The 25652-nt window shown below is 49.3% G+C and overlaps 2 protein-coding genes across 2 annotated transcripts; both read left to right on the forward strand.

Annotated features, from left to right (window-relative positions):
• The first annotated feature begins 470 nt into the window (after positions 1–470).
• On the forward strand, positions 471–13258 carry SIN3B (SIN3 transcription regulator family member B). The gene is given in 20 exon segments (XM_074163815.1): positions 471–619; positions 621–741; positions 1469–1575; positions 2146–2299; positions 3994–4257; positions 4653–4796; positions 5041–5163; positions 5650–5739; positions 6207–6325; positions 7050–7257; positions 7996–8112; positions 8475–8713; positions 8973–9156; positions 9382–9976; positions 10387–10556; positions 11116–11289; positions 11549–11641; positions 11938–12032; positions 12453–12657; positions 13028–13258. Coding segments are annotated over 20 exon segments (3582 nt in total).
• A 7040-nt stretch (positions 13259–20298) lies between these two features.
• Positions 20299–22852, forward strand: F2RL3 (F2R like thrombin or trypsin receptor 3). Its single transcript, XM_074163884.1, has 2 exons — positions 20299–20418; positions 21064–22852. The coding sequence occupies exons 1-2, from the start codon at positions 20328–20330 to the stop codon at positions 22137–22139; spliced, it is 1167 nt and encodes a 388-aa protein (XP_074019985.1). The 5' UTR covers positions 20299–20327; the 3' UTR covers positions 22140–22852.
• Positions 22853–25652: the final 2800 nt, after the last annotated feature.

The following is a 25652-nucleotide window of genomic DNA, read 5'->3' on the forward strand; positions in this document are numbered from 1 at the left end:
AGCCTGTTCCAGGGCTCTGGCACCCTCACCGGAAAGAAGTTCTTCCTCATATTTAAATGGAACTTCCCATGTTCCAGCTTGTGCCCGTTGCCCCATGTCCTGTCACTGGGAATCACTGAAAAGAGTCCGGCTCCATCCTCCTTCAACCCGCCCTTTAGACACTTATAAAGCATTAAGAAAAGTAAGAAAAAGAAACAATCTCAAAACGGCCCTAAACCCACATTTTATCACACCGCAGCAGGCGCTACAGCTCGGTGCCGGCCACGACCCGGCTGAGGCCCAGCCGCCGCCGGCGGGCACTACGGCCTTCCCGCGCCCACCCCGGTACAGAGTCATCGGGGACTTGGGCCGCCGCTGCCGAGCCCCCCCGGCCCTCAGCGCGCTCACCCCGCCGGTCCCCCGATCATCCCCTCCCGTCTCCTCCTCCAGGCCGCTTCACCGGGGCCGGGACCCGAGGCGCTGCTCCCGCCATGGCGGTTGAACGGCCGGAAGCGGCGCGCGGCGGGCGCCCGGGTTCCGCTGCGGGCCGGCGGCGCCGTGCGCGCTGACGCAGACGCTCCGCACGCGCTGACGGCGGGCGGGGCGGAGAGGAGAGGAGAGGGGAGGGGGCGGGGAGTGGGGGGGGCGCGCTGCTGCCCGACTCCCAACATGGCGGCGGGGGGCGGCGGCGGCCGGGGGGGCAGCGCCCCGCGCTGGGGTGGCGGCGGCCGGGCCGCGGCGCAGGAGAAGCTGCCGGTGCATGTGAGTGCGGAGACCGCCCCGGCGGCCGCCCCCGCCGGGATTTCCTTCTTCCCCCGCCTCCACCCCCCCACCCCCCTCCCTCCGCGAAGGGCCGCTCCCCGGCCGCCCTCGACCCCCCCGGCACGGCCCTGCCCGCCCCGCCGTGACCTGCTCTGCCCCCTCCGCGGCGCCGAACCCGCCCCCCGACGCCTGTCCGTCCCCTCTCCCCCCCCCCCCCCCGCCGGTGCCGTGGGGTCTCCCGGGGCCTTATCCCCTCTGGTGCCGTGGGGCACCCCTTCCCCCCTCCCCCGGTGCCGCCGGGTCCCCCAGGGCCTGCGCCCTCCTCCTCCGGTACCGTGACGCCCCCCCAGGGCTATTCCCCCTCCTCCCTCATACCGCGCCCCCCCGCCCCAGCCCGGCTGTCCTCTGGTACCGCGGACATCCTCCCTGGGGACATGTGCCCCCTCCCCGGTACCGTGCCCCCCTCGGTGCCTTGCCATCCTCCTCCAGCACCCTGAGGCCCCCCCTCTCCCGTACCGCGGGTCCGCACCGGGGCCTGCCTTCCTCAGGGCCTCCTCAGCTGGTACCTCCCCGGGCTGCTCCCCCTTCCCCGGTGTTGTGGGGCTCCCCCAGGGCCTGTCCCCACCTCCCTCAGTGCGGTGAGGTGCCCTTGCCCCCGTTCTGGGGCCGGGGGGTGTCCCAGGGCTTGTTCCCCAGCTCTGGGCGTCACTCACCTTCTCGCCCGCAGGTGGAGGATGCGCTTTCCTACCTGGACCAGGTGAAGATCCGCTTTGGCAGCGACCCCGCCACCTACAACGGCTTCCTGGAGATCATGAAGGAGTTCAAGAGCCAGAGGTAAAGCCCAGGCCCTGTGCCCCAGGTCTGCTCCGGGGAGCTCCTCAGCCTTTGTGGGGAGTCTCTCTGCCTCTGCGGGGTCCCCTAGCCTTCATCTTTCCACCTCTGCAGACACACAGGCCACCCTGCTGGCCTGTCCCCCAGTGGTGCAGTCACTAGACAGTGGAGGTGGAAGGGCTCTGTCCATCCCATCATTTTTCCAGAGATAAAATCCACAGGAAAAGGCAAATCTATTTTTACTTCCCGCTCTGAAATGCACGTCTTGAAAATAGGCGGAGAAGGTTGAGTGCAGAGGCTCTCTGTGAGCTGTCAGCCCTGGAGGTGACGGCGGTCTCGCCTGTTTTGGGTAACCTGCACGCTCCTGTCTCCTCTCTGGGGATAACTCTCCCAGTACGAGCCTCCAGTGGCCAGTCCCTCTGCTTGGGCTCATTTCTAGGTCTGAGGTTCCCAAACTTGCTTGTTAAAAATTGCATCTCTAAGAAGCCAGATGCTTCACGTCCCTCTGCAGTTTTCTAGGCTTAACTTGTATTTCTGATTTGGACACAAGTAACAAACCCTTCTCAATTTTAGCATTGACACACCTGGAGTAATCCGACGTGTTTCACAGCTTTTCCATGAGCATCCCGACCTCATTGTAGGATTCAACGCTTTCCTCCCTCTGGGCTACAGGATAGAAATTCCAAAGAACGGGAAGTTAAGTATACAGTCACCTTTGAACAGTCAGGTAGGTCACAGAGCTCACATTTTCTAGATAAATCCTGTTACAAATGTCACAATACACATTTCTCGCACAGCTTAGGCTACATAGATTTACATGTATTGCATGTTGCTAAAGTTTTAACATGATTTTCGAAGCCTATGATAATGGGTATAATAGAAATTTAAGTATTTATTCTCAAAGCTTATACAAGAATGATATTCCTGCATGAAGTGCCACTCCAAATACTTCAGTCAGATTTGAAAACTGAAATTGGGATTGGTGTGACATATTTATGTAGATTCTCAGTACGTGCTGTGTGTAGTGATAAATTTCAAAAGAGATCCTGGAAGAATCACGTTTCCAGTCTTTCTTCCACTGAGAAGCTGGGAAATCTGTTTAGGCAATAGGCAAAAAATACATGTTGGGTATTGCCGTGCAGTTGCCAACATCCAGGACAGGTTGGAGAGCAGCTCTGAGGAAAAAGACCTGGGAGTCCTGGTGGACAACAGGATGGCCATGAGCCAGCAATGTGCCCTTGTGGCCAAGAAGGCCAATGGCATCCTGAGGTGCATCAAGAAGAGTGTAACCAGCAGGTGGAGGGAGGTCATCCTCCCCCTCTGCTCTGCCCTGGGGATGCCCCATCAAGAGCACTGGGTCCAGTTCTGGGCTCCCCAGTTCAAGAAGGACAGGGAACTGCTGGAGAGGGTCCAGCAGAGGGCTACAAAGATGATGAGGGGACTAGAACGTCTCTCTGATGAGGAAAGGCTGAGGGACGTGGGTCTTTTTAGTCTGGAGATGAGAAGACTGAGGGGGGATCTGATCAACACCTATAAATACTTAAAGGGGGGGTGTCAGGAGGATGGGGCCAGTCTTTCTTCAGTGGTGCCCAGGGACAGGACAGGAGGGAACGGGCACAAACTTGAACATGGGAAGTTCCATCTCAACATGAGGAGGAACTTCTTTGCTGTGAGGGTGGCAGAGCCCTGGAAGAGGCTGCCCAGAGAGGTGGTGGAGTCTCCTTCTCTGGAGACGTTCAAAACTCGTCTGGACACGTTCCTGTGGGACCTGCTCTGGGTGGACCTGCTCTGGCAGGGGGTTGGAGGAGATGATCTCCAGAGGTCCCTTCCAACTCCATAGCATTCTGTGATTCTGTGATCCTGCAATGAAAGACATCTGCCATAACCCAGATGGGCGCATATTGGCCTCTCCTCCTTTTTTCTTGTTGTTGGGTGGTTGTGGAGGCTGAAACAGAGCTATTACCTGAACTCTACTGATGAACTTGCGGTTTAACTCTAATTAATTAAGATAAATACTTTTTAGATCTTGGTTCCCTTAGATCTCTCCGTTGCTTAGAAATTTAGCATCTTTAAAAAACATATTAAAACATAAGGCTCTTAAAACTGACACTTCCTCTGAAATAAAACAGCGGTAACAAGCTGTGGTGGGTGTTGTTTGGCCGCCCTCTCGGGTGTCGTGGATAATGCAGTGACAGCCCAAAGCAGTAACGAGTCAGACCAGATACGACTACAGGAGTTTTTTTAACTGATGGTGTTAATAAACTAGGCAGGGAAATGTATCAGCTAATTAAATCTTTTTGTTTCTCCTTCACGTGGTAATCTTTTTTCAGCTAAACAGCTTGAAAATCCTGATGTGAGATTGTTGAACTTGCAACTTCTGATTCTGTCCGAGTCACTGTCTCACGTGTCCTGTGCCACCAGGTGTCCTCGGAGCCGGTGCCCAGCGCCCTCCCCGGCAGCGGGCTGTTGTTGCATTACTCCCAGGAGAATTCACACAACCACAGTGACTGTTCCGAGGAGTTTAGGCAACAGCTTCCCTACAAAGAAGATAAATCCCAAATTCCCCTGGAGTCTGATTCTGTAGAGTTCAATAATGCTATCAGTTATGTGAATAAGATCAAAACACGTTTCCTTGACCATCCAGAAATTTATAGATCCTTTTTGGAAATCCTTCATACTTACCAGGTAAAGAGTCTTCCATTTAAGAGATTGTGGGTTTGCACTGTAGCTGTTTGAGTACTTGTCAAATTAACGTTTGCCTACTGAACAGGCTTAGACAGTTCCCAAGCACTAGCCTTTGGCCAGCAGTTGCCTCATAGATATTCACATGAAATGACAAAAGTGTGTAAATTGCGGCACTTTCCAGGGTCTGTGTAAAGGGGTTGTATGTAGATCTGTCTTTACTAACCTTCGCTTGATTTAGTGATACCGTGTGTGAAAGGATGTGCTGTAAGAACCTTGGGCTGTCTGATAGGTAGTTCAGGTTCGTGTAGCAGAAGATTTTTGGCTGAGTTGATGAATTCTCTTGCCTAGTGAGGTATGGGTTCGACTCTGTTGAACATCTCTGCCTGTCTTTTCAGAAAGAACAGCTCAACACTAAAGGCCGACCCTTTCGGGGCATGTCGGAGGAAGAAGTGTTTACGGAAGTAGCAAATCTGTTCAGGGGACAGGAAGATCTGCTTTCGGAGTTCGGACAGTTCCTCCCGGAGGCTAAAAGGTCTTTGGTACGTGTGTGCTTAGAGCAAGGCAGAACATTGAACACTCTCTGGTTGTAGAATATGTAAAGAAGCTTTAGGAATTGAAAACATTATGGAAAAACAGAAAGATGAACTTTGTTCCTCTTCGTTGTTGGGAATTTGGCAGAAGAGGTGACTTCGCTACGTGTTCTCTGTCCTGTTCTGATGTATAGGGTTCTTTATTTGCGCCAATCGAGAAGGGAACGTTGAAGTGATTATTTATTTACTTCAGTTCACAGGAAACGGACCGTGTGAAGTGAACAGTGTCCAGAAAACTGAGCATGAGAAGAATCTGGAACACAGCAAAAAGCGATCCAGGCCGCTGCTGCTGCGTCCTGTTTCTGGCCCAGCAAAGGTACCTTTAGCAAGCAAAAACTTAGAATTAACTCAATATTATTCATTGTGTTTAGATAATCGCTAAGATCAAGTTGTAATGAGTATGGATCTTTGAGGTATGTAGGTGTTAGGTATGAGAAACAAAATTTCAAGTTATTTTAGAAGTAATAATTGCTGTAGAAAAAGGGAATTTTTAATGCTTAAATATGTGTGGTAACACATTGAATATAAAATATCAAGACCTTCGGTACAAGTATTGGCCCTGGAAAGGGACAATTCATTGCTTCGACAAAGCAATCTTTCTTTGGAATTCTTTCTCAAGTGATTCTTTGTTTGGCTTTTCTTCTTCTTAGCTTAGTGGAGGACTCGACACAGCAATTCTAGATCAATGTTTGGGAAACAGAGAGTCTCAGCCTTTGCAGAGGGTTGTTACCTGTCAGCAAAATGGAATTCGATTGCACTTGAGTCACAGTATTTTAAATATAACTGCTTGTTCTTTTAACAGAAGAAAATGAAACTGCGAGGTACCAAAGACCTGTCAGTAGCAACAGTGGGAAAATACGGAACACTGCAGGAGTTCTCCTTCTTCGACAAGGTCGGTGTTTGGCCTGTTCTCACATTCCGTGGACTTATTTTCAACCATTTCTGTGGTTATTAATTGATTTGTTTTCTATACAGCCTGCGTGTCAGCACTTAGCAATTGCCCGAGTTTTCAAGTGGTAGAGAGAGACAGACCAAGAAAAAAGAAAATAGATGGGTTTGGAAGATGAATAGAAACTGATAACCAACCTTTTCCTGAATGCTTGTCTCTTAGAGACATATTTTTATCTATTTTTCTCTATTTCTCTATTTTCCAGTGATGTTTCCTCACGGTTCCATCCATAGTTACTAGATTATTGTTTGAAACTGGGCATTTTTATGCATATTCTCTTTTTATGTTGCAGCGTAGACAGAGGTTGGTCGCTGTACCCATGGCTCAGACTAAAAAATATACTTACAATATGATCACTAAACAAAAGTGGGGTTGGAGTGGTCTGATCCTTTCTCCAAACGGTGCTTTAGGTGCGTCGGGTGCTGAAGAGTCAGGAGGTCTATGAAAATTTTCTCCGTTGCATCGCTCTCTTCAACCAGGAGTTGGTCTCTGGCTCTGAGCTGCTCCAGCTGGTTACACCATTTTTAGGGTAAGTTACTGACTCTGCTCTGCTCTGTCCTACTCCTTAAGTCTCACTCTGTTACTTTTTGGTAGATATTGTGAGCTTAGTTACTAAAGTTTTGGATTTAACTTCAAAAATATCTCCTAGGTAGCATACAAGAAATTGAAGGCTAATCCAAAAAGAGGAGTAATAAAATCTGAATCTTTTAACGTATCTACGCGCCTTTTAAAGAACATTTTGGGGAGGATATTTTCCTCTGCCTGTGCATCCAGTTGAAAGCCTCACAAGCGGAGGACTGCCTCATGTTACACTAAATCATGGGGGGCAGGGAATCTCATGAATTCTGGAGGGTTGTCTCTTCACACTCCCTGTGTTCACCTCTCAAAATATAATACAGATATAAACGTGAAATCTCAGGACAGAGCTGAGAGAAGGATGAATAGCTCTAGTCTGACGTGAGCCTCTCGCGCTCTTTGGCTTCCAACAGAAGAGGAAGAGTCACGTGGCAAAGTGACCCCTCAGTTAAGGGCAGTATTGGTGAAGTCGTGAAGGGAGATTCTTTTCCTGCCTTGAGTCAAAAAGAACAATAAAGCACTTCAGAGAGAATGATAACGGGTAAAACGTTGGTGAAGGATTTCTCACTGCAGTGCTATGTTTGTTTAGATTTTCTCCCTCACTTCTATGACAGACATTAGCCACCCTAAAACTGTCAGAGTGAAATAACCAAATACGCTTACCTGTGGTTTTGAAGGAAATTCCCAGAACTCTTTGCACAGTTCAAGTCCTTTCTTGGTGTGAAAGAGCTTTCATTTGCTTCTCCGCTGAGCGACCGATCTGGAGATGGAATGAGTCGGGAAATCGATTACGCTTCCTGCAAACGCATCGGATCGAGCTACCGGGCTCTGCCCAAAACCTACCAGCAGCCAAAGTGCAGCGGGAGAACAGCCATTTGCAAGGAGGTACTTTGGGATCAACCCCTTCAGTCCCTGAACACACATTGCACCTGCATAACATGAAGTTGTGTTAGTGCTACAGCTTCTGCGCGTGGGTTCTTCTCTTTAATGTCGATTACCCAGCTTTTCTCTCAGATCAGTTATTCATACAATTTATTGAAATAAGAGCATCCACATGCATTTTGCTAATTTTATCTAAACCCATGTCAAATTGTGTCTTTCACTTTAATGTCTTCATCGTGTCTTTCACTTTAATGTCTTTTGAGCCTGTGTGCATACACAAATTTATTCCTATAGGCAGAAAAGAATATTAAATAGCCTGAAATTAATTTTCTAACAGTGAACCAATATGGCCTTTAGAAACAGTTTTTCTCCTGAGGGAGCACCATGAGCCAGTGTCCCGGGCGCTGTTCTCACTGAGAACACACACCTGCAGCGTGGGTGCTCCTGCCTCTTGCTGGTGTTGGCAACTCTGTCTCCTGTACTTAGAGTTGCTGATTACTGCAGAGTGATCGCTGTGGTTTGTGAGGTGGTAGTGAAGGTGCTTTCGAGCTTTCTGAGCAGGGCCCAGGTTCCTCTAATCTTTCGAGGAACAGTCATGGCGGTGACTTCTGAACTAGGTCCGAAACTCCTGGTAGAAACTCAGGGAAGAACTGTGCAAAAATAAGAGAGGTGTCAGACCCCATGAGAACAGCCCTGGGCTCACAAGGCTCCGTTCAATGTCATGCCTTTGCACTGTTGCAGGTGTTAAATGATACTTGGGTTTCATTTCCGTCCTGGTCTGAAGACTCCACTTTTGTCAGCTCCAAGAAGACTCCGTACGAGGAGCAGTTGCACCGCTGTGAAGATGAGCGGTTTGAGGTACCTCCTCTACTGAGCTTCCTTTCTGCCTTTCTGCTCCTCAAAAAGCAAAACTTCGGGCTATGAGGATTTTGACTGAATCAATTGGTGGCCAAATACTGAAAGTTCTGTTACTGGTCGTTGGTTTGAGCTAGAGTTTGGTGTTCTCCACTTCCTTGGAGTCTAATAGTTCATTCTGGGCATGAGTCCGGTTTTATAAAGCGTGTTACCTTTGGGAGAACTGGCAGAGGTGTAGTTTCCAGTAGGAAACCTTGCTGATGCTTTTAGCTCCACCCAGTGGGGCTGGAATGGATGCCACAAACCTGGGCTCCATTTTCCTGCTCTGCCTGTTCTTACACTGTGCCTTTTGTGAACTTTAACAGTTGGATGTTGTCCTGGAGACCAATTTAGCCACAATACGTGTGCTGGAGAGCGTGCAGAAAAAACTGTCTCGACTGACTCAAGAGGATCAGGAGAAATTTCGGCTGGATGATTGCTTGGGAGGGACATCGGAAGTGATCCAGCGCAGGGCCATCTATCGCATCTACGGTGATAAAGCACCAGAGATCATTGAAAGTCTTAAGAAAAACCCAGTTACTGCAGTTCCTGTTGTTCTTAAGAGGTAATTCCCAGTCTCGTTTGTTCACCTAGGATCTTTAAGAAATTGATAAAGGATTTTTAAAGCATTTTTAAACAACTGTTTTCTGTAAATGTTGTTTCAAAGGCTAATTCATCGTCAGTGGTGGTGCTTTTATTTATTTATTTATTGCTTCCAGGAATATTGAAAAGCTTTTGGTGCATCACAGTTGGCTACGTTAAAATGCTTTGTGTGTGTTTCTGTGATTGTTTTTTGTACTGAAGCAGATTCTACGTTTATGCAGGTTAAAAGCAAAGGAGGAGGAGTGGCGGGAGGCCCAGCAGGGCTTCAACAAAATCTGGCGGGAGCAGTACGAGAAAGCCTACCTGAAGTCCCTCGACCACCAGGCCGTCAACTTCAAACAGAACGACACCAAAGCTTTGCGCTCCAAGAGCTTGCTGAACGAAATTGAGAGTGTCTATGATGAGGTGCGTATCTGGTAAATAATCCATCCTGTACGTCGTTCATTTATAGTATCATCTAGATGTTTATGTAGCTCCTGGGACGCTGTAGAAGTTGGTAGTGCTCTGAAGAGTTCTCGGTCAAAAATGACCATCCCAAGCATAGCGTTAATACTGGCTTATTTCTTCTGGCAGGAATGGCTCTTGAGCATGGATTGGAAGGATCTTTATCTATTTGTCTCTTGATTACAGCATCAGGAGCAGCATTCAGAGGGGAGAAGTTCATCCACAAATGAGCCTCATCTTATCTTTATCTATGAAGATAAGCAGATTTTGGAAGATGCAGCATCTCTTATCAGCTATTATGTAAAAAGGCAGCCCACTATCCAGAAGGAGGATCAAGCAACCATTCGGCAGATCGTCCATCACTTCATACCGGAGCTGTTTTTCTCTCAGCCCCCTGAGCACGGTATTTCTGAAGAATCAACAGATGAGGACAGAGAAAACCATCAGGGGCAGAACCTGGATACTCCTGAGCTACGGAAAAAACACATGCCCGGGCCTCCGAGCAGTCCTTTGGAGGCCAAAGCGACCTTCTGTGATGTTACAGCTGCCGAGCCCCACAACACTCTGGATGATGTTTACAGTCTATTCTTTGTCAATAATAATTGGTATTTCTTCCTCCGCCTTCACCAGACTCTCTGCTCAAGGCTCCTAAAGATTTATCGTCAAGCTCAGAAGCAGCTTCTAGAATATCGGACTGAAAAAGAGAGAGAGAAACTCCTTTGTGAGGGAAGAAAAGAAAAAACCAATGATCCAGCTATGGAGCTAAGACTGAAGCAGCCAAGTAAGAATAATCCGGGACATAGTTCTTTATGCTCTGGTTTTCAGTGCTCGATTGTATGAATCTGCGTAGCTGAGACCAGCAGGCAAGTCTGTAAGGAGTGTAGAGGTGCAAACCTCCGCTGTATTTGTGGATACAGTTAATTTAACAGGATAGATAGTTTGTCATTTATCTTCTGAGGGCTCTCGTGTGGTTCATAGAGACTTCACGCAAGCCCACTGTTGTCATATGTTCTGAAGTGTCTCGTCTTAGTCTGTTACATGAGATAAAGCTGTTACTCCTTACTGAGAACTTTCTGTAGGCATGTTCTTGGTACTGGATGTCACAGTCCTTGCTCAGTGCTGTCCCTTGTATCTCTTGACTTCGCTCTGCCTCTTACATGCATTAAGTGACCGTGCTTTTCCCCCACCCAGGCGAGGTAGAACTGGAGGAGTATTACCCCGCCTTCCTGGACATGGTGAGGAGTCTGCTGGATGGGAATATTGACCCCACGCAGTACGAGGACACGCTGAGGGAGATGTTCACTATCCACGCCTATATCGGCTTCACTATGGACAAACTGGTGCAGAATATTGTCCGCCAGGTAACTAATTGGATGGCTGTGCTGTGTGTTTGGGGGCTGCACATCTCCCTCCTATAGACAGACAGGTTTCTCACGGTACCCTGTAGTGCAAGGATTCACTAAACTTAAAGCAAATGCATAGGAAAGGTCTATATGTAGGGGAAACACTCGAACAGGAGGTCAGTGAGATGGTTCATCTTCAGTACAGGGTCCACCTGATTTACCCTTCCTGGCCTTTTCCACCATTTTTGGAGTTCCAGGCTTTTCAAAATTCTGCCATTCCCAAAATACATCTAAGGCAAAACCCCCCCAAAAGCCAGTCCAGTCCTTTTTACTCAAATCTGTCTTCTAATTTTAATTTTGTTACAGTTAAGGCCCATCATCCCTTCACTCTTTTCTCTTCCTTTTATTGCGAAGTAATGAAAAAGAGAATGAAATGTGTGAAGTCGCTGCAGTTAAAGCTTTGGTTTTTCACCTGAGGCGTGATGCTGTGCTGAGCTTTGTGCTCCTTTCGTAGCACACTAGAGTTAACTCTGGGCCCAGACTTGCTGACTGAATTCCCCCTGTTTTTTAACGGAAGCTTCACCATCTCGTGAGCGACGACATCTGCTTGAAAGTGGTTGAGCTCTACTTGAACGAGAGGAAGCGAGGTGCTGCTGGAGGGAACTTATCCTCCAGGTGTGTCCGGGCAGCGAAGGAGACCAGCTACCAGTGGAAGGCTGAACGTTGCATGGCGGATGAGAACTGTTTCAAGGTAAGAACTTGCTGCCAGGGAATAAAGTGACTGTGACACTTTTCCTGGAAGAAATGGTTTCGGAAGCTCCAAGGAGAGAGAGAGCAATATGGAGAGAAGGAACCAAAACCAGAGCGTAGACAGTAAAGCAGCAAACCTGAAAAGCCCTGCTCCTCACTTCTCCCTCAGCTCCTATTTGTTGTCCAGGTGACTTGTGAATATACAGCATTTTATTATGAACCCAAATGGCCAATATCTTGTGCCTGTAACTTTATTACAGGTGATGTTTCTTCAGCGGAAGGGACAGGTCATCATGACCATTGAGCTTCTGGATACGGAAGAAACCCAGACAGAAGATCCTGTGGAGGTCCAGGTAATGTCACAGCAACCATGGAGTCTGCTGTACCACAGGCAAAGGCTAAGAATGCTTTCCTTCTTCCTTGTTCCAAGCTGTGAGAGTTTGCCAGGAGGAAAAGTTTACCTGGGAGGTGGGAATAATATATGTGGTGCTGTGGTCGTTGACAGAAATGGGTGTGTTAGCAGAAGAGTTTCACCATAAATCAGCTTGGGATTGAGTGAGATACCAGCAGCTTGGAAATAAAGTAGTTTTTTGCAGTGATACTTGTCGTGAGAGCGAAATCTGACCTGGAATTGCTCTCTCTTGCATAGCACCTGGCAAACTACATGGAGCAGTACGTTGGGGTAGAAGGAGCTCCGAACAACCAGAATGATGGCTTTTTACTGAAACCGGTCTTTCTGCAAAGGTGAGAGCGCTCCCTCTCCTGGGTCACGCCTGCAGCAGCTGGAACTGCTTCCTCTCTGCTTGGGTGGCCGTGATTACGAGCATCTCCAGGGAAATGCACTCTTTGAAGTCCAAAGGGGCTGCTCTAGTCCAGTGCACCGCATAAAAACGCTGAAGAAAAAAATTGAGCACGGGCATTGAGGTTTGATCATGAAACTGCGTTTAGACTAGAGTGGGACTGTTTAAGCAGTCCGTTCTGGGAGGAATTTGAGGTCTAATTTGTTGCCATTTTGCTAAATATTTGTATGGAGGAAGATCCTGGAGAAAGTCTGAAAACTAAATGTGGAAATACAAATTTCATACTTGTGCTGTCAGGTCTGTTAGCTTAAGAAAACGGATAACCAAGTCTGACACATGCTTCCTCATCCTTGTTTTCTTCTAGAAACCTCAAAAAGTTCCGCAAGTGGCAATGTAAGCAAGTGAGAGCTCTGCGGAGCGAAGTGAAGAGCTCCTGGAAGAGGCTGATTGGGGTGGAAAGTGCCTGCAACGTGGACTGCCGGTTCAAGCTCAACACCCACAAGATGATGTTCATCATGAACTCGGAGGATTACATGTACAGGCGGGGAGCGCTCTGCCGAGCCAAGCAGGTGCATCTCCCCTTCCTCTCTCCGCAGCTCAGGCAGTAGCAGAGGTTGAGGATGTGAGCCAAAAGACAGGTACCGATAAGAAGTCTTGTGGCTGAATTCCTGCAAACTGCACCCGGTGGGATGAAACATGGAGGAGAGCTGGTAAATGCTCTGTACTTTGGTTTAGTTTAGCAGCCTTTTCTTTACCGTGCAAATTTTAAGGGGGAGTGGCAAATGTTAAGAAGTAGAGATCTTTAAGCGCAGGTATGCGGTTCCCTGTTTCGCTGTGTTGGGTTGTAGAGCATGAACGTCTCAGACATACGAAGAGGTGAGGGGTTTGGCTTCCCCCCGCCCAGGAACCTCTCGGTGATGGTTACTGTCCTGTTTTCAGGTGCAGCCGATGGTGCTGCTGAAGCACCACCAGCAGTTCGAAGAGTGGCACAATAGGTGGCTGGAAGAGAATGTGACCATGGAGGCGGTTGATGTAGTTCAAGACTGGCTAATGGGCGACGAAGACGAGGAGATGGTTCCCTGTAAAACAACCTGCGAGACGGTGAACGTCCATGGGGTCCCGGTGAACAGATACAGAGTTCAGTACAGTCGCCGTCCAGCTTCACCCTGAGCAGAGACTTGTTCCCGGGACCAAGACAAGTAGGAGCGTTGCTGGTGAAACACATTTACTCTGAGAATAGTGGTGGGAATGCAATGTATGTATTAATGATATTTATCCAAACAGCATTTTACTTTGGATTATGATGTATTTTCCATATGGCATAGACTTGTCTCCTTGCAGTGTAATCCTCCAGCCATCATGAAGAGACTCTTAAAAGCTTTATGGGAAGAGGGCTCTCGGCACCGCCACACACTTTTTGGTAGTTTTCCTGCTTTAGGCCACTGCTGAGCGGCCAGTACTGCGAGGCTGAGCGAGGGGGAGAGGCTCTGGGCGAACTACCACGAGTGGCTTTGTTGGAGGGATGGAGCCAGGCCACTGTTTGAGCAGATGCTGGCAGCTGCTTCCACTATGAAGGGTTTAATGTTGCCAATCTTCCCCAATTTATGCCGTCTTGGAGCCTGCAGAACTCTTCAGTGTAACCTCCGAGTGCCAGCGGGGCTGAGAGCAGCTGGCACAGATTGCTAGCCCCGCCACGGGCTGCTTCGTTATCTGTCTGTACTAATAAGGCAATGATTGCAGTATTTGTTACTGGTGCTCTGCTGAGAAAAATGCCAAAACTGGGAGAAGGGAGAACTAAACGCTCTAACTCTCACTCACTCATCAACTAAGTGTTTTGGAGCATGAACTAAGGGGAGGAAGCTCTCCGGGCTGCAGCGCAAGGCGAGAGAGCCGTTTGCGGCGCAGGAGAGCCCGGGCCCATCACGGCCCCTCTGCAGAGGGCACCGAATCCCCTGGTGTCACTTTGGGAACTCACAACCTGCTGCAGACTCTGCCTTCTCCGCTCTGGAGCCGCTCGGAGCGTGTGCGTGGGGAGGAATACCCATTGCAAGGTCTGGCCTATTTTTTTTTTTTTTTTATTATTATTATTATTATTTTGTATTTTGCATGTTGATCGGCAGCCTCTGGAGACTGCGTCCTCGGGCGCTTCGCTTTCCTGGTGTGTGCCCGGCTCTGCTGGGTTGTGCCACTTCGGTGACATCGGTAGATGGAGCTGTCGCAGCGCGGTGTCGGCGCCGGAGCGGAGCTTTGTCCCAGATTCTCTGCTGTTGCCGCTGGCTCAGCGCTGAATTCGCAGTGACACATGGAAATCCGTAACGGGCAGCGTTAGATCCAGCCACAGCCACCGTAGAGGAGCTTTTCCACTGAACCGTCTGTACGTCTGTCTAAGCTTTTCTGAAATGAAACCTAACGAAGGACCTACCCCAAACCATGCAGGACGCTACGGCAATCGGCTGACTGAATCTATTGAAAAATCAAGAAGATTGAGTTGTGTCTGTCCTGCAGCCCCACCGTGACTTCACTCTTGTTTTCCAGGGGCCAAGGACAAGCACGCTGTCTGTGGAGCGTATTGCAAACATCATGTCATGAGGCAGGGCCAGCCTCCTTCCAGCTCTGCCTCTAGCTTTTTCCTGGATTTTGGGGGAATAACCCCCCCACCCCGATATTTTCTGTGGCTTTGATATTTAGGTTATAATTTCTGCCAGACCTAAGTAGCAGCCTGTAGGATTTGTCCTGGGTTATTTCCACTGTACAGCATTTGGTTTCACAATTGTCTCACTTGACAGCAGAAAAAATTGGCCTTTGGGGCACGTTTAATAGAAAACTGTACTGATTCTTTTGTCTTTTTTTTGCAAAATAATCCGTAGGAGGGAAGGAGGGAGGCCAGTCTCTGGCATTCGTGGCCACTTGCACAACCACTGCCAGCAGAGGACTTTTCATCAAAAGCTCATGTTCTCCTTGTCTGGGTCTCTTTGGTTTTGGTTACTGAAATGATGGGAAGGTCCTTCCCCTGCTCTCGCTGCAGTAAGTGAGAGAGGAAACCCAGGGGGGAGCGGGGGGACGAGCCCGGTGCAAAGCGCAGGATCCCTCTTTTTGCTTCCAGACAGCTCAACAAAACACAGCTGCCTCCTGCTCGCCTCTCTGCTGTCTGCCGGTGGAGATGACAACTGTGCCAAATTTTACGGTTTTATGATACAGAAGAAATGTTTACTAGAAAATAGGTTGCAACTTGTGGCTTAAAACGCGTTTGATTCCAAGTGTACCGAGGTGCGGGAGGGTAACGCACCCCTGCGCCGTCCCATCTCCCCCGTTTTTAAGTGTACTTCAGGTATTTTAAAGCATCCTTATTTTGTAAACCTTAATTTATAACCTGAACAGATTAAGTGAGACGTTTCACCCTTTACAGAGGCTCCGAAGTGATGGTAGCAGAGGATGGGAGTGGCGGAAGCCGGGAGGGCGGGTTGGAGGGTGGCTTGCTGATATCTGAGAGTTTGAGCTCGACCGCTGTGTATCTGCTCGCGTGACCTCGGGTCAAGAGTTTGTTCTTCCATTTTTTTTTGAAGGATCTTTGCTTTTGGGCTTGTAATTGCTTTGCCAGCTCTTTGAATGTAGTTTTTTTTTTATATTTATTTGCACATTCAAGTAAAATAAAATATTGATTTTAAAAGCCTGCAGCTCTCGCTGTTTTAAATTTGTGTAAAATGAATTTAAACTTTCTGACAATGCCCAGAATTGCTTGTCTTACACCTGAAACTGAATTTTAAATAGTAGGAAAAACGCAATTGAAGAGTTGGGTGAACTTCCCTTCAAGCGGTTGCAGGGCAGGCTGCGGGATCTGTGATTTCGATGTGTCTCAGCTCGCTTCCAGGGGGCCAGGAGGCAGCAGACCTTTAACCTGCACGGTAAGCGTAGGTAAGTAGTGCCCTGGCTAACATCAGTGGGAAATAATTTGCCTGAAAGTGTCATTCAGAGGAGATCCCGTGCAGGAAGGTGTTCCCTGCGGCTCCGACTGTACGTGTGCGCTGCCCAGACATCTCTCGGAGCACAGGCCCCCGGCTGCAGGAGAGCGTGGGAGCCCGTGGGGTGGCACAGCTGCTCCACGCACTGATAAATTTAGAAATAATCAATATTTTGATTGAGAGGTGTGTCTCAAAAACCCGGCCCAGGCCTGGCCCCCAAGTACTCGCACGCTAAACGCAACAGCCGTTCAAGAGAAGTGACCGATCTCAGTTCCCAAATCTCTAAAACATCTGCTCCAGGTTAAGACAATGCAACTGCAACCATGAAAACAACCCTCCACCCGCTTCCCCTCAGCCTCCCCAAATTCCTGGGTCGTAACATGTGTAACTGCCTTCCCCGTGAGCTCTGCACGACGCGTGAATGTGTAGATTTTTGCAAATTAAGCCGCGGTGATGTGACCCAGAGCTGATAGGAGTTTCCTTTACATCACCCCCAACACTTCCGTTGCCATAACAAAAGGCAGCTCTGCTTTCTCTGCGGTGAGGCTCTCGCTCGCGGGGAAACAAACTGCTCTTCTCCCAGTAACGATCCTCTGATGCAGAAACTGCGTGGAATTACTTGGTTAAACCGACGGTCGTGGCGTCTCGGAGGACACAGTCCCCTTGAGACGAGTCTTCTCGCAGAGATCATGGACGTCTCCCAAGAAGGACATTCCCTGTGCGGAAGGGGAGGGACAGCCAGGTCTGACATCACCCGGGAGCAGTTGGAGACCTGGGCAAGCGGACAGCTTTGGCAACGGCAAAGGGAGACAGCTTAAAAAATACCTTTCAGGTTTGCAGGATGGAATAAGAATTAATGGTTTTCTAAATTAAATGAAGAATCGCTAAATTGTGAATTACCTGGATTCAGTATTCAACATTTCAGGACTTTTTTTTTCATGTTTCCATGTCACGGTGACGCACAGAGAGACGTGGCTGTGAACCAGGGAGAGTGTAGAAGTTACAGAACTGTGTGTGTGAACATGAAATGAGTTTTTCTCCACACTTTAGCCCTTCCTCTGGATTAGAACCAATTCGCTCAACCTTAATGAAACTAGAGCTACGCTCTACCTTCCACTCACCAAAATTAGAGACTAGATTAAAGCCTAGCAGTTCTAAACCACACCTGTGCTGAAGGATGAAGCCAAAAAGAACCCACTGAGACCCAGTGCTGAAAAGGGATGATGTTTGTATCAGGCAAGGTCACCCCTGCCCCTGCGTTGTTATCTTGCTCATAAAGGACCAAAAGAAGCTATTCCGGAACATCTAGTGAGTTGTAGCGATGCCAATAAACTTCAAATATGCCTGAAAAATGGCTTCATGTGGATTTCCTACACCCTGAAGTGAAAGCCTCAAGCAAGCAGAAGAGCAGTTCTGAAAACAACCTGTTCCCCAAAAGTATTACGCCAGCAGAAGGCTTAACGGCAGGGAGAGGAGAACGTGAGCACAAAAGCCATGGTGTAACCAAGGGAAGAGGTTGGGTGGGATCCTGGGGGACCAGAAGAGCTGTGGAACAAGCAGAAGAGCTGCAGGGAAACTCCCTGGAGCTGTGGAGCATCTCAGGGTGATGGTACGAGACCTGACGAAGCAGGAGCTGGTGTGATGGCAAAGTCAGAAGAGCGCCCAAGGCACGAAGTCTTCTTGTACCAGAACCTGCAACAACAAATCTGGGGTGGGGGGATCCTGGTTCAAAGGACCATTGTGTCTTTTTCAATAGTCAGTGGACATTTTCTGTGCTGTGTGGGTCTGAGAAGGCCCGGATGCTCAGACGCCCCGTGGCTGGGAAAGGCAGGGCTGGCATCGCCTTCATGGAAAACGTGAGGTTCTGCTGACACCGGTGGAAATGCTTCATGCTGCAGGTCGGAGCTGCACTAATTCTGTCTTCACACCTGCTGGCTGGGAGCTGAGGAACTCTCTGAAGCTGCTGGAACGGAGCAGAATCATAGAATGGTTTAGGTTGGAAGGGACCTTCAAGATCATCTAGAAGGCCCGTCATTTTCCTACCACAGTTTGCTCTTCCAAGCCTCAGAGATGCACGGGACAGGCCAGGTGGTGTTTGTACCCTCCCTCCCAGCTTTAAAATCCCTCGCCTCTTTTCCAGCATTACATCTTTTGGGTTCAGAGCCACGGAATAAAAGAGCGCCTTCTCCCAGGAGATGATCTATTGCACAATGAATTACTTTAAAACCAAACCGTTACCCCACAGGGCAGGGATCACACGACTTGAAGAGATGTTAACAGGCCGTGACAAACCTCTGGCATTAGGAATTTCAAGGCAAGCTGTTCTGCATCTAAAGCAGTCACTAAAGATCACACAGCATCTGAAAAATGAAGGCTATAGCAATGAGTAACCTCGCTCTGCTCCACTCCAGAGACCTGGCCGTAGGAAGCGGGGCTGCGATTTGCACACTATCTGAACCTGATTATGTCTAATTTTTTGCATACAGAGCACGGAAAGGATCCTGGCTGAGGCACGGAAAATATGCGGCCGCATGAGTCATTCTGTAATGGTTCATAAATCCTGAGAGAATCGCAAAAGCAAAACATCTAACATTGCATCTTCCCCGTCCCTGCCAGTGGAACTCCACCTCTCGACACGCTCGGCACAAGGATGTGGGAATATGGTGAAAGCAAAGGAAATAGGATCATTTTCTCCTTGGAATAGAAGAATCTCATCAAACAGCAGCCAGGCTCAGATTTGCAACCTTCACAGAAGAGGCCATTCATAAGCTGAGGAGAGAGAAATGAGCTGCTCCTGGGGTTGCCAAACCAAATTTACAGTTCCTACTGCCCGGCCTCCAGCTTCTGTCCACGCTCCCTCGCAGGGCCTGGAGAGCAGAAGCCCAAAAAACCAGCAGCCTCTCAAGCTGTGACCTCCCGCCCCACTCGATGAGCTCCTACCCACCTGATGACCACGGGGAAGGGCCTTGCTGGGGCTCCTACACTGGCGATGGGAGAGGATTTGGGACATTCCCACCAGAACATGGAAGGGAGTGACGCTCTCAAGGACTTAGAGAAGGGGGAACCAAGTAGAAAATGATCTTAAAGGTTCGGGTAACATCTGCCAGCGAAGGGTCCATCTTACAAAGCGACGTGAGTTGTCTTCTCCATACAAGCAGCAGGTTTGTGGCAGCAGCACGGCCGCTGCTCCAAGCCATTAGCTAAGAGTGCTCAACCCTCTCGGGGTTTTACCGGGCGGAGACGGCACATCTCTGGAAAAACACAGCTCTTCTTGGGCAAGAGTGAGTGAAATCCACCATTATCTGCCCAACAGCAGAGTCTTCCTGTGCACCCTTGTCAGGCCCCTTTCCTGCTGGATGGAGCTGCTCTCCCTGTTCCTGGTAGCTTATCAGCAGAAGCACAGTGTCTCCAGCATCTCCTTCAAGCCATGAGACCTTCCCACTTCTCCTTTCCGTGTTATGACACTCCAGGCTGGTGCTGGGGCCGATTCTTTCAAATGTAAATAGCTCCAACCCACAGAACTTCTAATCAACCTCTGCAGTGAGATGGAGGAGGGAGGCGCAGGAGCTTTGTCCCCTGTTTAGCTCCCTGCAGGAGCTGAAATAAAGAAACAAGATGACCCCGACAAGCCCAGCCTGATCTGGGGGCTGCAGGGCAGACACTAAAACCCCACGACTGCCACAACATGAGGCTGCAAGAGCCCCGTGTAATCACTGGGGAGGCTTCTCTGGATCTACAGCTCTCCCACACTTTGTTTTTGTTCCCGTGAGGGGATGATAACCTTCTCAATTTGCACTAACCAAAAGCGTTTTGAGTCAGGGACTGGGGAAAGACCTCGCATCTCACACGGAGCCACTTGGGTCTCTCTTGGGTGGAAGGAGGCTTGACATAGGAGGTCAGAAGTTCAGTTTACGCTCTAAACCAAATTCAAACTGCATCAAATCTGACCACATTTGTTATTTCCAGGAATATTCTGGAGCAGGAAGGAGGCCCAAATGAGTCACTCCAGCCATCGCCTGGCTCTGACGATGAAGTCCGGCCCCAACATACTGATGGTATGGGTACGCACGTCCCTCCTTATCCTGCCTCTGACACTGGAGCTGGGGCAACACACGCTGGTGCGTGTCGTGACAGCCCCCACACGCCTCGTCCTTCACGGGATGAGCCTGGTGCTTCCGTGAGTTAAGGAGCAGCAGAGGAAATGCGTAAGCAGGGTCACTAATCCTGCCTTTCCCCCTCGGCTCCGAGCACAGCAGAACACCGCTGGGTCCCGCGGCAGGATGGAGACCCTCGGGAGGGGACGGCTGTCACGCAGGCTGGTGCTGTGCTGTGCCTTTTGGGGATTCTGCCTGGCCTCTTCGGACTACGATGGTGAGTGTGTATCTTTGGGTGAAAAATGGCTTCTTCTTAAAGTACTGGATACTTGGTACCTTTATAAAACCCCTGAGAAATCCTTTTTTTTAAAGCTATCCCATGGGAACACACTCTAGTTGAGATTCATGCATGCTCTAGTTGGAGCAGGAGGTGACAGAAGGTGATGGAGCGGAGAAAGAAACTGGAGTGGAAGAAACTAGAAAGAAAAATTAGAGAAGTAAACCAGAGAGCACTTGAAACGAAAATCTTTAGTTAAAATTTAGACTCCTGCAGCCCTGACTTTACCCTGGAGCGGCCCCAGATCTTAGGGTTCTTTTGAAAGCTGGGCAGAGGAATTGCTCTCTGGTTCCCCGGGCCATTGCTGTGCAACACGGCCATCATTCGTGAGCTATGGGAAACCACAGGGCAGAGGAATCGTGTAAATATTCGGTAAGGTTCCAGGTGGTTCCTCCTGCACACCCAATTCTGTTTGCCAGCTTTTTCTGCCCATCGCACAACAGCATTTTACAGAATACTCCCACTTCTAGGGACCCCGAGGTAAAATGCAAACCTTAGTGTTTGGGGTGTCAGATATGAGCCTGCTCTGCAAAACAGGAGGGGAACTGCACAAACAGCAAGCAACAGACTGTGTTTTTCTGACAGACTACTCCCAGAACATCATCAACGAGCAGGTGACAACACCAGACATCGCACCGGTTCCCCGAGCCATCCCTGGGGAAAAGGTAACCATCAACAACGTCACGTACCTGTTGGTACACGAGGCCATACGCTCTCAGCTGGGCAGCGCGGTCACCGTGCGGCTCGTCCCCTGCCTCTACACCCTCGTCTTCCTGGTGGGGCTGCCTTCTAACGGGCTGGCCCTGTGGGTCCTGGCCACCAGGGCCGAGAAGCTGACCTCCACCATCTTTCTGATGAACCTGGCTGCGGCAGACCTGCTGCTCGTCTTGGTGCTGCCCTTCAAGATTTTCTATTATTTCCTGGGGAACAACTGGCCCTTCGGGGAAGGCATGTGCCGACTGACCACGGCTTTCTTCTACGGGAACATGTACTGCTCGGTGCTGCTGCTCACGTGCATCAGTGTTGACCGGTACCTGGCCGTGGTGCATCCCTTCTTCTCGCGTTCTTTCCGCACCCCGGCCTTCGCCGCCGCCACCTGCACGGCCATCTGGCTCTGCGCCGCCGTCCTCACCCTGCCCCTCACTCTGCAGCAGCAGTCGTACCCCCTCTACAGAGCGGGCGTCACTCTCTGCCACGATGTCCTCCCCCGGCACGAGGACGACGGGTATTACTTCTACTACTTCGTCTGCCTGATCGCCTGCGCCTTCCTCGCTCCTCTGGTGGTGATGCTCTTCAGCTACTGCTCGGTGCTGCGAGCCCTCCTGCGCAGCGGGAAGCGATACTCCTACTCTATGAAGCTCACGGCTCTCGTGCTCTTCACTCTGGTGGCCTTCTACTCACCCAGCAACGTTCTCCTCCTCGTTCATTACTCCAGCTATAACGCCAAGCTGTACGGCAACCTGTACATCAGCTACATGGTGAGCCTGGCCATCAGCACCTTCAACAGCTGCGCCGACCCCTTCGTCTACTACTACGTCTCCGAAGATTTCCGAGATAAGGTGAGGAGGAGATTCTTCAGTCACAGAAAACAAAACACCACATCCCTAAAAACCTCCAAGGAAACCCTCCCTCAAAAAAGTTCCAAAGATTCACTGGTGTAAGCCTCCACCCCAGCTCCCTGCTCCCAGGGCACTCCCAACGTACGCTGGGGATGAGAGGAAGACAACACTGGGATCCCACCCGGAGCAGCGAGCAGTATTCCCCAGAGTCCTTTCTCCTGTCTGCACAGCTAAAACGGAACCAACCTGGACCTCCCTGAGAGGCGTGGAGGCCAGCCAAGGCACGGAGAGCTGAACACGTATGGATCTGTTACTGGGACACCGCATGGAACTCCTCAACTGGTCACACAGCGCCAGGGATGCTCTTCTTGCCAACAAGACCTAGGTCTGGTTTTCCTAACGCCGTTTTTGCAGACATTGCTATTTGTGTTCTATTTCTTTTGCTGCTACTGCCTCGCTTCTGTCCTCGAACGCACGTTCCCTTCACCTAAAACTGAAAAAGAACAGGCACTTGCAAAGCCAAATTTCTAAACATTTCTAAAGTACTAGGAGATGCCTCTGGGGAAGGTACAGCTCCTGGTCTAAAATGTTCTGTCAAACGTGGAGCACTGGCTTTTCTAGCAAATACATTCTTGGCTTGATTAATAAGCACCACCACAGTAATATCAGCCCATTGTTGGTAACAAGTGTAAAAATCCCACTCCCTAATCCCTATTTTTGCAAATGACCCTTGGCATCCATAATTTCTTTGGGGAAAAGACTGTGTTAATGGATTTTTAAAAACTTATTATGTCTATATTAAAGAAGGAATTGAGAAAACCCTCTCTGTAGAACTCCTCACTCCTTTCGTGTAGCGTCAGACACAACCGAGAGCTGTCTCCTATGAACTGGGACCAAGCCTGTTGCTTATTGGAACCTGTTGCAAATTTGACAAAACGCAGCCAGCTCATCTCTCGGACACAGCTAGGGCATATCCCAGCCAGCAGCAAGGTACAAAATGAGCAATAAAGCCCCTTGGAGTTCCTGAATTCTTTAGTTTTCCTGGTGCAGACACGACGTCTGTCCTCACCATAACCCATGAGCAAACAAACTTACAGCCTACAGCGTGAATAATAAGAAGAGGCAGACAAGGTTGTCTTAAAATCAGTTTTTAATAAAATATTTATCAGAATCTAAACCAAACCCCTTTCCGGACTCAGACTTGCTAAGATTTGTGTGAACAAAACAAAAAAAGGTCATAGAAGTGTTGGTGTGTACATGCGAGTGTGGGGGCCAAAGGCAGAGCTCATCTCCTGTGGGTGCAGAGGATGGGCCAGCTCCTGGGCACAAGAGACCTGCTGCAGCCAGGGCTGTCGCCCCTCACTCACAAACAGCAAGCACTAAAAACCAAAAAACCCAACCCCAGCCCCCAAACCAACCTGGGCTGAGGTTTTCTAAATAGCCGATCTATTCACAATACTGAAAACCAGGTTATTGTGCATTAAACGTCGACAGTCGACATCAGCAAAGCAAGTGCTGGTGTTTCAGTGACGTCCCTCAAGGCAGCTGAACGTTCTTCTGGTGGTTGTTTTCTACTGAGGCTGGTTAAAGAGGAGGGAAAGAGGCAAGACCAAAACACTTGGACAAGAAAGAACAAGGGAACTATTGCTTTAAAATAAATACCACGGTAATGATTACTCTGCATAATGTACACTTACAAATATATAAATATTAATTTCATTGAAAGGACTGCAAGCAAAAATCACTGATAACTCACGCTGCTGCAGCTACTCAGTAACAAAACTCGATGTAAGTAGGAATCTCTGCGTCTTACAAACCCACTGGCACTTTTCTCCTTTTGCAATGAGGGACCACCAGGAAAAGGGAAGGAGAAGCATCTCTCTGACAGAGGGAGGCAAACGTCCCTAAGCCAGAAACAAATCGAAGCCCAAAGCAGCAGCAGCAGCTCTGCTGGCCTGGCTGGCTTTCCACCGAGTTGGTGTTTTCCTTGGTTAAAAAAAAAAAAATAAAATCAATCCATTCTATCCAAACTATGACTGGTTGGTCTTCACAAAGCTGGAGCCCGAGTTTTCAGTGCTGAGATGTCCTTGTGTTCTCAGGGAGTGTGACTGATTCAAGCTTCAGAGTCAGAACTGGGCCAAAGCCAAAATAAGAGTCAGATAAGGCTCAATGTTCAGTGGTTCTCTTGGACCTGGTCCTAAAGAGCTTCTGTGTTCCAGGTAGGATTTTAAAGAATGGAGGAGAAATAATCTAGGAAAATTTTCTTCCTAGATAAGAATTAATGATGATTACAAGAAACATGAACAACAAATCTGGGACAGGGGAATGCTATGGACAGAGGGACCATCAGCTGGGGTGAAGAGGGCAGAGACCTGCTCCTTTTCTCCTGCGATAGAGGAGAAAAGGCAACCACAACTGTGTAATTGCAGGTTCCTTTATTCAAATCCTGAAATAAAATGACTTGTTTTTAACTACAGAAAGGAACTATTTTGGTGTGGTAAGTCTGGGGGGAGGCGGAGGCTACCAAGAGCAGAGGGACTAGTGATTTCCCTGAAGTGCCGAAGCTGTGAAGAAGAACTCAAGATGCGGCCAGGCCCCAGAGACCCTGGCACAGACCTCACCCGCGCTGCCCTGCTCTAACTGGCACTGGTTAGGGACGCTCAGGCTGCTCTGCCTTTGCCTTCTGAGGGTCCAGGTCCCTCTGGCTTTTCTTCTTCACAGGGACCCCCCAGAACAAGGCCACAATTGATGGGCTGGCACCATTGGGAGGAATTATTTAGCTGGCAGCAAGGGGGAGGTGTCTGCATCTTGAATTAGTACATTACATATACCAGAGCCAGAGGAAAGTGGAGAAAGTCAGGTTTAATACTTGGCTGGAACTCCCTGCCTCCATCTCCTTGTCCCCAGCGGTGATGCTGTCGAACTGCCCAAAGATCTATGAGAGGACTAAGCAACGGAAAATGACTTCAAATTATCTATCCAGAAGTACACAATGGTGGAGACAAGGAAACCAAAGCCAGAAAGGGACAGAGGACAAGAGACTGAAGAATCCAGAATGCAGGTCCCGTCTTCTGTGGGAAGCTGATCACGCAGACATTATCAGGGTGACTGAACATCTCATTCTCCCAGGCGCAAAGCATTAAAAGCTGAGGCTGGACCCAGCAAACAGCAGGGTTTGTATTGTGCAGCTTTGATATTTAGAAAAGAAAAAAAAAAATAAAATAACCACACAGCTCTTGTTGCAGCTCACACTCGGTCTGTTATTTACCCAGGGGATAAATATTGACTCAGGCCCGTGTGTGTACACAATAGCCAGCGTCGGCCAGGCCAGTCGCTTACAGGAGATGGAATTTAGTTTAAAGGCATTTATTTACCTGCCAGACAGGAATGCAGCCGCCAGTGCTTCCGCTGCGCTGTGCGGACACGGTGAGGACACGGTCTGTCCAGGCACACCGAAGAGACGTGGCAAAAACCCTCTGCTGAGCAGCAGCGGGTACAGCCGGGCAGCAGCCACGTCGGGATCCGGCGAGGGGAGCTCAGTGCGGCCGGGAGGGAAGGCTGGGAAACTCGCCAACAAAGCAGTTCTGAAATTTCTGGGAACTTTAAGACCCAAGA

This window comes from Numenius arquata, chromosome 25, assembly GCF_964106895.1.
Source record: "Numenius arquata chromosome 25, bNumArq3.hap1.1, whole genome shotgun sequence".
Classification (NCBI taxonomy): Eukaryota; Metazoa; Chordata; class Aves; order Charadriiformes; family Scolopacidae; genus Numenius; species Numenius arquata.